Source organism: Bombina bombina, chromosome 3 (genome assembly GCF_027579735.1).
Source record: "Bombina bombina isolate aBomBom1 chromosome 3, aBomBom1.pri, whole genome shotgun sequence".
NCBI classification, from domain to species: Eukaryota; Metazoa; Chordata; class Amphibia; order Anura; family Bombinatoridae; genus Bombina; species Bombina bombina.
The window spans coordinates 371267253-371281180 of NC_069501.1; the positions used below are offsets into that span (position 1 = coordinate 371267253).

Here is a 13928-nt window from a genome sequence, read left to right on the forward strand (position 1 = left end):
CATATGTTGGGAATTCACTATGAAGGGTTAACCCTTGATGTTATGTGACTGCATAGGCATTGGCTGTTTTGTAAGCCAATTATCCTCTAGGTTTGCTTTTAAATAGGCACCACAGGTATACTGAATTAGCTATGATTACGGCTGTATAGCCGAAACATGTCAGCCTTCAGTTTGCCTGTGCTGCTTCACTAATTTGATCACGGACCCTCCTGGAACCTTTTAACAATTTTTTGAATAAAGGAACTGTTTATAAACGTGTCTTGGATTGCTCATCTTTTTTTCTATATATATATATATAACAATTATATTATTTTAATAGTATTTTACTTTTTACAGATGCTTGGGAGCCCAGATTAGCCAGGTTACATAACGGAGGGTCATATAATGCTTGGAGTGCAGAAATGACTAAAACGGCGCTGCCATGGATCCAGGTATGTATTTTTGGACTTTTGTTCCGTCATATTAATATACATCTGAAATCATACAAAGAGGCACGTAGTAAAGACAAGAGGGAAATGTATTTGTAAAATGCAACCTGGTATAGAGTTGTACCAAAATGTTCTAATTGTGCCTATTGTATGAGTTCATGAGCTAGTTAGGCAACCATCAATAAGCACATTGTGCATGCACACCTTTTCAGTGTCTGTTTTTTTTTGGGGGGGGGGGTTTAGACTGTTTATAGAGAAAATCTAGTATATTCATGGGGCATTCAGTAGGGTAAGAGGGGGGCAAATCCATAGGCACATGGCTGGAGTCTGATACCTGAGGAAAGGCTGTAAAAAATATAACTTAGCCCCATTGTAACACAATACACTCCTTGTTGGAGAGAGGATAATTTGTATTCTTTGTCATCTGTTTATCATTCCTCTAAACTAAAGTTACATTTATAGACCAATAAACACCTATCTTTCAAATGAGAATCTAGTTATAAAGTAAATGTTAAATGCTGCTTTAGATATTGCCTGTTTGTTGGGTAAACGTATATTTCTTAATCCATTATACACTAGACATACTGTTCGACATAGTGTCAAGTAGTTGCATATCTAGATTCAGGGTTGCCCTGGGTTCTGGAAAATCTGCTTCTCCCAAACAAACCCCCACCACCCTCATATATTTTTTACTACCAAAAGCCAAGAATGTATGGAGGGGTCAAGTATTATTGCATTGTCTTTCAATTATGCATTTGATTATGTAATTCTACTGTATTTAAAGGTAGAATATCACAATCAACAAATGCATAGTAAAAAGACAACACAAACGCACTCAGTTTTAATTTTAAATGAGTAGTAGATTATTTTCTGACAAATTTCAGTTAGTTCCATTTTCCTTCCCACTGCATTGTGTGACAGCCATCAGCCAATCAAAAAATGCATATAGGTGTATTATTCTGTGAATCCTTGCACATGTTTAGTAGGAGCTGGTGGAAGTGAATTGGAAAGTTGTTTAAAATGTGTGTGGTATCTGAATCATGAAAGCTTAATGTTGTTCATTTAACTTGTACTAGAGTTATAAAACTATAAATATATATTGTTTTTGTTTGTCTACTATTATAAAAAAACAGCTTTTATCAACCCCCCAGCAGTGAAATAAAAATTCCTGCAGAACATACAAATAGAATAGTAATTCCAAGTGAAGAAATGTATAATACTGAGACAAGATAGCCGGATACAAAAACAATGCCTACACCATACAGCATAGATAAAGCTAGTGATTTAGACATGAAAATATTTTTTATTTTAATGTTTATGGAGCAACAGAGGAGTTGGTATCAGCATTGTGGAAACATCTGTAAACAGTAGAATTACAAGACCTGTATAATAAATTTAATCAATTACTAGAATTAATGTATCTGTTCACTTCTGTATAAATATATAGAAAAGACAGTACTGAGCCAACTGTACAGAACATGATCTGGGTGTTGCATTGGATTACAAATACTTCATTATATTGTCATATGAATTCCATACAGCTATATACAACATATTCTGGCTAATAGAAATGGCTGTTATATTGAGGCTTATCAGCTGGGTATCAGCATTCGCTTGTGGGATATTTTAAATGGCTGAAGTTTAAACGTTCAGACAATGGATTATGAATGAGTTTCAAGGGATATGAAACCCAAAAATGTCTTTCATGATTCAGATAGAGCATGCGATTTTAAACAACTTTTTATTTTACTTCTATAATCAATTTTTCTTCCTTTTCTTGTTATCTTTTGTTTAAAAGCAGAGGCGTATGCTTAGGATCCTGTACATTTCTGGATCGCTTTATGGTATCAGTTTTGCTATCCATTTTTCTAGAACACAAGATGGCGGCAATATTTCCTGCCATGTAGTGCTGTTCAACACAAAATATAATGGGAACAAAGCAAATTTGATTATAGAAGTAAATTGGATTTTTTTTTAGAATGTATGCTCTGTCTGAATCACAAAAGATAATTTTGGGGTTTCATATCCCCTTAAATTGCTGTAGACTGAGAGTTGGGTGGGCTGCATATAACCCGTTACCTTTTTTGTGCCTATTTGCTCTTCTGTTGAAGGTGCAAAAAAAAAAATCCAGCGAGTCTGCACAGGAAGAGAATGCTCATGAAGTAATTTACCTCTGCATCTGTACAAGATCTGGTGCACATGATACGTTTTACTTTAGCAGTGAGAACTTTTTACAGAATTACTTTTGCAGATACATATATAGCAGAAATACAGCATTTAAAGTGTATTAAAGAGACTGCAAATTCAAACTTGTATTCCTCATAGATTAATTGCTGAAAATGAAACAACATTTCAATAAACTTTCTTGTTTTTCCTGTAAACATTGTGCTTGCCTCACACTCACTATGGAGGCTGGAGCTTAGGTGCTGTATCTGTACGTAAAGGGACAGTCTACTCCAGAATTATTGTTTAAAAAGATAGATAATCCCTTTATTACCCATTCCTATGTTTTGCATAACCTACACGGTTATATTAATATACTTTTAACCTCTGTGATTACCTTTTATCTAAGCCTTTGCAGACTTGCATTTAGCCAATCAGTGCCCACTCACTTGTAAATCCACGGGCGTGGTCACAATGTTATCTGTAACACACATGAACTTACGCCCTCTAGTTGTGAAAATTGCCAAATGCATTGAAATAAGAGGTGGCCTTCATTAGCATATGAGCCTACCTAGGTTTAGCTTTCAACATAGAATACCAAGAGAACAAAGCACATTTGATGATAAAAGTCACTTGGAAAGTTGTTTAAAGTTGCATTCCCTATCTGAATCATGAAAGTTTAATTTTGACTAGACTGTCCCTTTAAAGCGATATTAAACAGTATGAGATTGTAATATAAAATGTTGAATTATGTGCAAGGGGCGGCATTGCACAAGCAGTGCACTAGAACTGCTTGTGCAATGCTAAATGCTGACAGCGTATACTGTCGGCATTCAGCGTTGTCTGGTAGCGTATCATGTCCGCCAGACATTGTTAAATCGGCCCCTTAGTCTGAGCTTCAAATGAGTAGTAGATTTTTTTATGACACATTTTAAAGTTATGTCTATTTGCACTGCTCCTGTGTCATGTGACAGCCATTAGCCAATCACAAATGCATATATGTATATTCTGTGAATTCTTGCAGATGCTCAGTAGGAGCTGGAGAATCAAAACATGTAAATATAAAAAGACTGCACATTTTGTTAATGGAAATAAATTGGAAAGATGTTTAAAATTGCATTCTCTATCTGAATTATGACAGTTTAATTTGACTTGAGTGTCCCTTTAAGATTTACACTTATCTCACTGTCCTGCTGCAAACAATAAGGAACAGGTAAAAAACAGGCAATAAAACCGACTAAAACAAACAAGGTTGTGTTTCCACACACTCTACTTTATTGCCTGGTTTATATATCTTTCCATAATTGTTCTCCACAGAAGACAGAGATGAATAGAAACCTATTTCAAACATGGCAGTGCCCATTTACTAAAAACTTTTACACTTATATAATCTATATTTAAACAACTAATACAATGGTAAAAATACAGCCACATAATATTCTAAGGCTAATATTTGCATGGAATACATCATAGCATGCATTTACTGTTTAATATCCCTTTAAGTATGCTGCAAATTCTGTGGCTTTGCTTCATATTCTACATAGTGCATTTTAAAAAACACATTTATGACTTAAAAGTAAACTTATCAAATAACTACTGTGTATATTTATTTCTCCTCCTCACTTTTGGTGGTTATTTATTTAACCTGCTGCCTGCCCAGCTGGGGATTTTAATTTTTTAAAGGGATGTTAAACAAATTTTTATAAATTCACATTTTATAAAGAGTACTACAATTTCAAGGGTTGCTTCTGTTGTTTTAGGTGGATTTCGAAAACCAAGTTTTAATCACAGGAATTCAAACCCAGGGAGCCAGCAAGTACTTAAAGCAGTATTACATCACAGAATTCTTCATTGCTTACAGCAAGGACAAGAGGAAATGGACAGCATTCAAAGGAAATAGCACCGTATTGCAAAAGGTAAACACACACAATATCCATTCAAGAGAAATGAATGACGTTAGTTTCATGACACAGTTGAGCCACCTCTTATTAGGCTAGGCAGTGGGAAAATGTAATACTGATCCCAAAATATGTGCTTTCTCTTCAGATGTTTGATGGAAACACTGATTATACCAATGTAAAAGAAAACACATTTGACCCACCAATTGTGGCCAGATATGTAAGGGTTTATCCAACAAAATTTTACAATAGGCCAACCCTTCGTATGGAGCTTTTGGGCTGCAAGATGGAAGGTAAACTGCATGATACAAACAAAAAAATGCATTTCTGAATTCTAACATGAATTGCTTATTTAATTTTACTTTATTTAAAGGGCCACTGTAAGTAAATATTTTCTATGCCTGTTACTAACTAACTACCCCAAATACGCTTTTTATCAATAGCATTTCATTAACATATCTCTACCGTATATCAGAAATCTCGTCTGCAAATTTAATTGTTTTCCAAACCCACTCCGTGGTTATCCTTTGCTCTGTACCAATCCGTTTACAATACCTAGGTTTCAAAATGGCGCTTTAAACACAAAGTTATTGGTTTAAGTATTTTGAACATGCAGTGCTGAAAATAGTGGGCAGGATAACGTGACATTATCGGCGCATAAAATATATAACTTTTAGAACGTTATGAAACTTCATTTTGGAGAAAATATAGGTCAGTAGGATTTAATTAATGTTTATTAACTTTAATATGTTAGTTGTTTAGCTTAAAAATTATAGCAGAAAGTAATCCTTTAAAGTTTTCTTGCTTGAAGCATAGATGACCAGAAAGTCAAATCCTGGTCGTCTTTAATGATGTAGTTTTGAGTTCCAGCGGTCTTAGGATAGAAGGATTGCAGCACTTAAAATAGGACATTGTACCCTAAATGAACTACCAAGTAAAGAGCTAGATCCTATGTATACCATCAAAGTAATAAACCCAAAATGGATGTGTCCTCTAAATTCAGCCTCATAGGGCTAGAAGCAAAAAGGATCCCTTGATTTGCTGTGGGCCTAGTTTAGAGTTCCCTCCTATTTATATACGCCTAGATTACGAGTTGTGCGTTAGTGTAAAAAAGCAGCGTTAAGAGGTCCTAACGCTGCTTTTTTGCGCCCGCTGGTATTACGAGTCTTGAATTTTAGGGTCACCGCACACTTCTTTGGCCTTACCGCAAAACGACTTACGTAAACTTTGTAAAGTCTTTTTTCTATGGGACTTCCAAAGCGCCGGTATTACAAGTCTGTCCAGGGAGGCCAAAAAGGGAGCGGTAGACCCTCTCCTGTCAAGAGTCCTACCGCATTTAAAAGTCAGTAGTTAAGAGTTTTATGGTACAACGCCGTAGCATAAAACTCATAACTAAAGTGCTAAAAAGTACACTAACACCCATAAACTACCTATTAACCCCTAAACTGAGGCCCTCCCGTATCGCAAATACTTAAATAAAAATTTTAACCCCTAATCTGCCGCTCCGGACACCGCCACCACCTACATTGTATTTATGAACCCCTAATCTTCTGCCCCCAACATCGCCGACACCTACATTATATTTATTAACCCCTAATCTGCCGCCCCCAATGTCGCCACCACCTACCTACACTTATTGACCCCTAATCTGCAGCCCCCAACGTCGCCGCCACTATAATAAACATATTAACCTCTAAACCACCGCACTCCCGCCTTGCAAACATTAGTTAAATATTATTAACCCCTAATCTGCTGTCTCTAACATCGCCGCCACCTACCTATATTTATTAACCCCTAATCTGCCGTCCCCAACGTCGCCGCCACTATATTATTATTATTATTCTTTATTTATAAAGCGCCGACAGATTCCGCAGCGCTGCCCATGGGTACAAGGATAACAGTATAGTGGAGAAACAATACGATAAGACACAAAATTTTACAGACAAATACAGGGGGAATTGAGGGCCCTGTTCCCGTGGGAACTTACAATCTAGATGGGTAGGAGGATTGGAAACAGGAGGTGGAGACTGCAGAGGTGAGAATGATATTAGCGAGGAGATAGAGAGCAACTGTTAGTTAATTGAAGTTAGTTTGTTAATAAGTCGGGTGATAAGCTTCCCTGAACAGAAAGGTCTTTAGGGAACGTTTAAAGGAGGAGAGGTTAGGGGCAAGTCTGACATCTCGAGGAAGTGCTTTCCAGAGGGTTGGTGCCGCACGAGAGAAGTCCTGTAGTCTAGAATGAGAGGAGGTGATGGTAGAGGATGCAAGAAGCAGGTCGTTGTTGGATCTTAGGGGACAGGCAGGAGTATATTTGTTGATGAGTGAGGACAGGTAGGGTGGGGCAGCATTGGTGAGGGCTTTGTAGGTCAGGGTGAGAATTTTGAATTTAACTCTGTTGTGAATGGGGAGCCAGTGAAGGGACTCACAGAGAGGTGCAGCAGAAACAGAGCGTCGAGAAAGGTGGATTAGCCTGGCAGATGCATTTAGGACGGATTGGAGGGGAGAGAGGCGGGAGAGAGGGAGACCAGTTAGTAAGTTGTTACAGTAGTCAAGGTGAACACAGAAGTATAGCGCTAATAACTAAAAGAGAACTAGGCCACTCTAAAACAGTCACCCCAGGACTGTCACGATAGGAACAAAATGTTAGGAAAAAAGAGGGCGCTAAAAGCTAAGTTCCCACCACACTTAGTCAAATAACAGGAGATACAACGATATTAAAATAGATACCTTTACTTCACAATAAAATACAATTAATTACAACAATAAACATTAAAATATGTATAATGTGATAGAAGGGACGTCTCCCTTAAAAAACTGGATTACCACCTTAAAATATGTGAATGAAATTCCTTATAAAATGTTTTAAATGAGCGTTATAATAAGATTCAGCAAAAATGTTACAATGTTAATATCGATCTTGAGTGAATTGGTCACAATCTTTGTAACAGAGTTTCTTATGTTGGCTGATCAAAAAGTGCTACAGTTCATCAGATAGTGTCAGCGTGAAATAAGTTTAATTAGGTTGTTCATAAGTTGTTAAGCGATCATGTTAAACACCTTAAAATCAGGTTTCCTTTGTACTCACACTTATCCAAATGACTGTGATAACGGTTTGTTGGCTCACACTGTTGGAGATTATTATAAGTGAGCGATATCTTCCAATGTGTTAGCAACCTTTCTTACTTGCTTGAGTCGGCTGAACCCGGTCAGCGTGATTGGATACTGCTTTTTTTACTCCAAAATCCTTATGCTTGAGTCGGCTGAACCCGGTCAGCGTGATTGGAGACTGCTTTTTTTACTCCAAACTTCTTATTTCTTATGCGCCAGATATTGCAGGATTCCAAGGGGAGAAAGGATATCCACAGACCCGCACTTAGCGTGGAACACACGCGGGCTAAAAAGTAAAACTAGGTACCTAGATTTGGAAAACAGAGTAAAGTTCTTAGCTGGGAACAACACAAAGTAAGTCTACGCGTTTCACCCGATAGGGCTTTTTCAAGATCTTTGGAAGATCTATGGAAAGATATATAAACCAGGCAATAAAGTAGAGTTTGTGGAAACACAACCTTGTTTGTTTTAGTCGGTTTTATTGCCTGTTTACTTTGTGTTGTTCCCAGCTAAGAACTTTACTCTGTTTTCCAAATCTAGGTACCTAGTTTTACTTTTTAGCCCGCGCGTGTTCCACGCTAAGTGCGGGTCTGTGGATATCCTTTCTCCCCTTGGAATCCTGCAATATCTGGCGCATAAGAAGTTTGGAGTAAAAAAAGCAGTCTCCAATCACGCTGACCGAGTTCAGCCGACTCAAGCATAAGGATTTTGGAGTAAAAAAAGCAGTATCCAATCACGCTGACCGGGTTCATCCGACTCAAGCAAGTAAGAAAGGTTGCTAACACATTGGAAGATATCGCTCACTTATAATAATCTCCAACAGTGTGAGCCAACAAACCGTTATCACAGTCAATTGGATAAGTGTGAGTACAAAGGAAACCTGATTTTAAGGTGTTTAACATGATCGCTTAACAACTTATGAACAACCTAATTAAACTTATTTCACGCTGACACTATCTGATGAACTGTAGCACTTTTTGATCAGCCAACTTAAGAAACTCTGTTACAAAGATTGTGACCAATTCACTCAAGATCGATATTAACATTGTAACATTTTTGCTGAATCTTATTATAACGCTCATTTAAAACATTTTATAAGGAATTTCATTCACATATTTTAAGGTGGTAATCCAGTTTTTTTAAGAGAGACGTCCCTTCTATCACATTATACATATTTTAATGTTTATTGTTGTAATTAATTGTATTTTATTGTGAAGTAAAGGTATCTATTTTAATATCGTTGTATCTCCTGTTATTTAACTAAGTGTGGTGGGAACTTAGCTTTTAGCGCCCTCTTTTTTCCTAACATTTTGTTACAGTAGTCAAGTCGGGAAATTACCAGAGAGTGGATGAGCTGTTTGGTAGTTTCAGCACTCAGAAACGGGCGAAAGTTATTAACCCCTAAACCTAACACCCACTAACTTAAATATAATTTAAATAAATCTAAATAAATATTCCTATCATTAACAAAATTATTCCTATTTAGAACTAAATACTTACCTATAAAATAAACCCTAAGCTAGCTACAATATAACTAATAGTTACATTGTAGCTATTTTAGGATTTATTTTTATTTTACAGGCAAGTTTGTATTTATTTTAACTAGGTAGAATAGTTATTAAATAGTTATTAACTATTTAATAACTACCTAGCTAAAATAAATACAAAAGTACCTGTAAAAAAAAAACCTAACCTAAGTTACACTAACACCTAACACTACACTATAATTAAATAAATCAACTAAGTTAAATACAATTACCTAAATTAAATTAAATTAGCTAAAGTACAAAAAAACAAAACACTAAATTACAGAAAATAATAAACAAATTACAGAAATTTAAACTAATTACACCTAATCTAATAGCCCTATTAAAATTAAAAAAGCCCCCCAAAATAAAAAAAAAACCCTAGCCTAAACTAAACTACCAATAGCCCTTAAAAGGGTCTTTTGCGGGGCATTTCCCCAAAGTAATCAGCTCTTTTACCTGTAAAAAAAAAATACAAACAACCCCCCAACAGTAAAACCCACCATCCATGCAACCAACCCCCCAAATAAAATACTAGCTAAAAAAACCTAAGATCCCCATTGCCCTGAAAAGTGCATTTGGATGGGCATTGCCCTTAAAAGGGCAGTTAGCTCTTTTGCGGCCCAAAGTCCCTAACCTAAAAATAAAACCCACCCAATACATCCTTAAAGAAACCTAACACTAACCCACTGAAGATCGACTTACCGGGAGACGTCTTCATCCAAGCCGGGTGAAGTGGTCCTCCAGACGGGCAGAAGTCTTCATCCAAGCCGGGCAGAAGTGGTCCTCCAGAGGAGCAGAAGTCTTCATCCAGACGGCATCTTTTATCCAAGATGGCGTCCCTTAGATTCCGATTGGCTGATAGAATTCTATCAGCCAATCGGAATTAAGGTAGAAAAAATCCTATTGCCAATCAGCCAATAGGATTGAGCTCGCATTCTATTGGCTGTTCCAATCAGCCAATAGAATGCATGCTCAATCCTATTGGCTGATTGGATCAGCCAATAGGATTGAACTTCAATCATATATGATTTTTTCTACCTTAATTCCGATTGGCTGATAGAATTCTATCAGCCAATCGGAATCTAAGGGACGCCATCTTGGATGACGTCACTTAATGGTACCTTCATTCTGTCGTATGTCTTGAAGATGGACCCGCTCCGCACCGGATGGATGAAGATAGAAGATGCCGTCTGGATGAAGACTTCTGCCCGTCTGGAGGACCACTTCTGCCCGGCTTGGATGAAGACTTCTGCCCGTCTGGAGGACCACTTTGCCCGGCTTGGATGAAGACGTCTCCCGGTAAGTCGATCTTCAAGGGGTTAGGTTTTTTAAGGGTGTATTGGGTGGGTTTTATTTTTAGGTTAGGGACTTTGGGCCGCAAAAGAGCTAACTGCCCTTTTAAGGGCAATGCCCATCCAAATGCCCTTTTCAGGGCAATGGGGAGCTTAGGTTTTTTTAGCTAGTATTTTATTTGGGGGGTTGGTTGTGTGGGTGGTTTTACTGTTGGGGGGGTTGTCTGTATTTTTTTTTTTACAGATAAAAGAGGGGATTACTTTGGGGCAATGCCCCGCAAAAGGCCCTTTTAAGGGCTATTGGTAGTTTAGGCTAGGGTTTTTTTTATTTTGGGGGGGGCTTTTTTTAATTTTAATAGGGCTATTAAATTAGGTGTAATTAGTTTAAATTTCTGTAATTTGTTTATTATTTTCTGTAATTTAGTGTTTGTTTGTTTGTTTGTTTTTGTACTTTAGCTAATTTAATTTAATTTAGGTAATTGTATTTAATTTAGTTAATTTATTTAATTATAGTGTAGTGTTAGGTGTTAGTGTAACTTAGGTTAGGTTTTATTTTACAAGTAAATTTGTATTTATTTTAGCTAGGTAGTTATTAAATAGTTAATAACTATTTAATAACTATTCTACTTAGTTAAAATAAATACAAAGTTGCCTGTAAAATAAAAATAAATCCTAAATTAGCTACAATGTAACTATTAGTTATATTGTAGCTAGATTAGGGTTTATTTTATAGGTATTTATTTCTTTGTTGGTTTATTTTATAGGTATTTAGTTCTAAATAGGAATAATTTTGTTAATGATAGGAATATTTATTTAAATTTATTTAAATTATATTTAAGTTAGTGGGTGTTAGGTTTAGGGATTAATAACTTTAATATAGTGGCGGTGGCAGATTAGGGGTTAATAAATGTAGGTAGGTGGCGGCGATGTTAGGGACGGCAAATTAGGAGTTAATAATATTTAACTAATGTTTGCGAGGTGGGAGTGTAGCGGTTTAGGGGTTAATATATTTATTATAGTGGCGGCGACATTGGGGACGGCAGATTAGGGGTTAATAATATAATGTAGGTGTCGTCGATGTTGGGGGCGGCAGATTAGGGGTTAATAAATGTAAGATTAGGGGTGTTTAGACTCGGGGTTCATTTTAGGGTGCTAGGTGTAAATATAAATTTTATTTCCCCATAGGAATCAATGGGGCTGCATTAGTGAGTTTTACGCTGCTTTTTTGCAGGTGTTAGACTTTTTTTCAGCAGGCTCTCCCAGTTGATTCCTATGGGGAAATCGTGCATGAGCACGTTACACCAGCTCACCACTGACTTAAGCAGCGCTGGTATTGAAGTGAGATTTGGAGCTAAATTTTGCTCAACGCTCACTTTTTGTCTTTTAACGACGGGTTTCTGAAAACTCGTAATACCAGCGTTGCATGTAAGTGAGCGGTGAGAGAAAACTGCTCGTTAGTACCGCATAGCCTCTAACGCAAAACTCGTAATCTAGGCGATAGTATTTAAAGCAATCCACATTGGTTATAAGAAGTATGGAGACACTCAGTTTTAACAGTGAACCAATGTACCACACATTCTGATTGATTAACCTGATAACCAATCAGGATTGCTTTAAATATTCTGTAAATAGAAGAGGACACCAAGAAAGAGGATAACTAGGGACCTTTTTTGCTGCCGCTGCCTCGAAGTGAGGATCAAAGCTATAGGAGCTATTGAAAGCTACTTTTTCAAATATTTATAAATTTAAAAAAACATGTTTCGAATACTGTTTCATTTTGCTCACAACAGGTTCCCAATGCTTTTGTATTACTAAGGGCATCACAGTCTTCACACATTTTAAAGCTAGGTTAGTTCTTATTTATGGCAGCATTATATACACTATTTCCTCAGAACTTTTACTGAAAATATAGACATTGCCGCACTGTACATTTAACACTAACTAGCCTACATGTGAGAAATATTTTAAATTTAATTTAATTTTAGTATAACATGTTAAACTTTACTTCTGTTACAGGATGTTCATTGCCTTTGGGCATGGAAAATAATATAATTAAGGATGAACAGATCACTGCCTCTTCATACAAGACCTCAATTTTTTACCCAGCATGGAAACCATCCCTAGCTCGTCTAAATAGAGAAGGGGCAGTGAATGCCTGGCAAGCAAAGGTACATATTAAGTAAAAACTGACCAGATGTCAGTATATATTAAATCAATATAGTTAACACTTCTAACTTGTGTTGGGAAGCATTGGATGCCTACATTTAATTTTGTTTCTGTGTCAATTTGAAGCACAATACTGAAAAATTAAAGGGGCTTTAAGCTCAAAATTTCATTTCCCTCAAAGGCCTAGATTAAAAGTGTAGCACTCTTGATAGTGCAGGGTGCGCTATCAATATCACAGCACCACCCTTAGCATGCAACCTGATATTATAAGCAGGGCTGGTGCCTAAATAGAGGCAGGCTAGGTAACTGCCTAAGGGTGCTTCTGCAGGGGGTGCATGACATCAATTTGTTTTAATGTAGGGGTCTCCCCTGAATCATAGGGAGGCAGAGAGTACAGGTCAACCAGAACAGCTGGAAACATGAGGCTGAAATATCTTACTGTATAGCTCCTGTACTCTCTGCAAAATGTTAACAGCCTCTATAAAAGTTGGTGGAGCTGGTGACAGCAGTGGGACTCACCTCCACCCACAGCCTAATGGGTATTACTAAGGCTTATAGGCACTGACAATCCTCCAACTTTTGAAAAACTGCAAGATAGTAAGATATCAGTGCATCTTCTCCTGAACAATGTCATATATATATATATATACATCACGTATATATTATCAGTGTATAGGAACTCTGCATTAATTATACAGTTCAGCATGTTTATTGTTGAATAGATGCCTTGCATTATCATACAGTGTGTGTTGTATTATATTATATTAGTGTATAAATGTTCTTTTCAGTGACATTAGTCCAAAATAATTGTGAGTTGTATTGATCCCCTTGCCAAACTTGCTGGTACTCCACTGCAAGTTAATGTTATCTATTGTGAGGTGTTAAAAATGTACAACCCCAATTACGAAAAAGTTGGAACAGTATGGAAAATGCAAAAAAATAATTTAAAATAATTTAAAAATTCAATTCACTCTATACTATATTGAAAACACATTATTAACACATTATGTAATGTTTTGCTTTGTAAATTTAATGTATTTTTGAAAATATACACTCATTTCAAATATGACTGCAACACACTCCAAAAAAGTTGGAACAGTTGACTGTTTACCAGTGTGTAACATCACCTTTTCTTATTAAGCGTTTGGGCACTGATGACATCAGTTGGTTACGTTTAGCAAGCGGAATTCCCATTTATCCATTGTGCATGTCTTCAGCAGCGCAACTGTACGGGGCCTTTGTTGCCTTATTTTGCACTTCATAATGCGCCACACATACTCAATCGGAGACAGGTCAGGACTGCAGGCAGACCATCCCTGGAAAAGACGACGTCTGGATGGCAGC

General features: G+C 36.8%; 1 protein-coding gene across 1 annotated transcript in view; it reads left to right on the forward strand.

The window, feature by feature from the left end:
• Positions 1-13928, forward strand: part of F5 (coagulation factor V) — a 423639-nt gene that overhangs the window by 350407 nt on the left and 59304 nt on the right. The window contains exons 21-24 of the mRNA XM_053706505.1: positions 337-431; positions 4352-4507; positions 4638-4782; positions 12435-12586. Of these exons, the coding sequence (XP_053562480.1) occupies positions 337-431; positions 4352-4507; positions 4638-4782; positions 12435-12586 (548 nt within the window). The remainder of the gene's footprint in view (positions 1-336; positions 432-4351; positions 4508-4637; positions 4783-12434; positions 12587-13928) is intronic.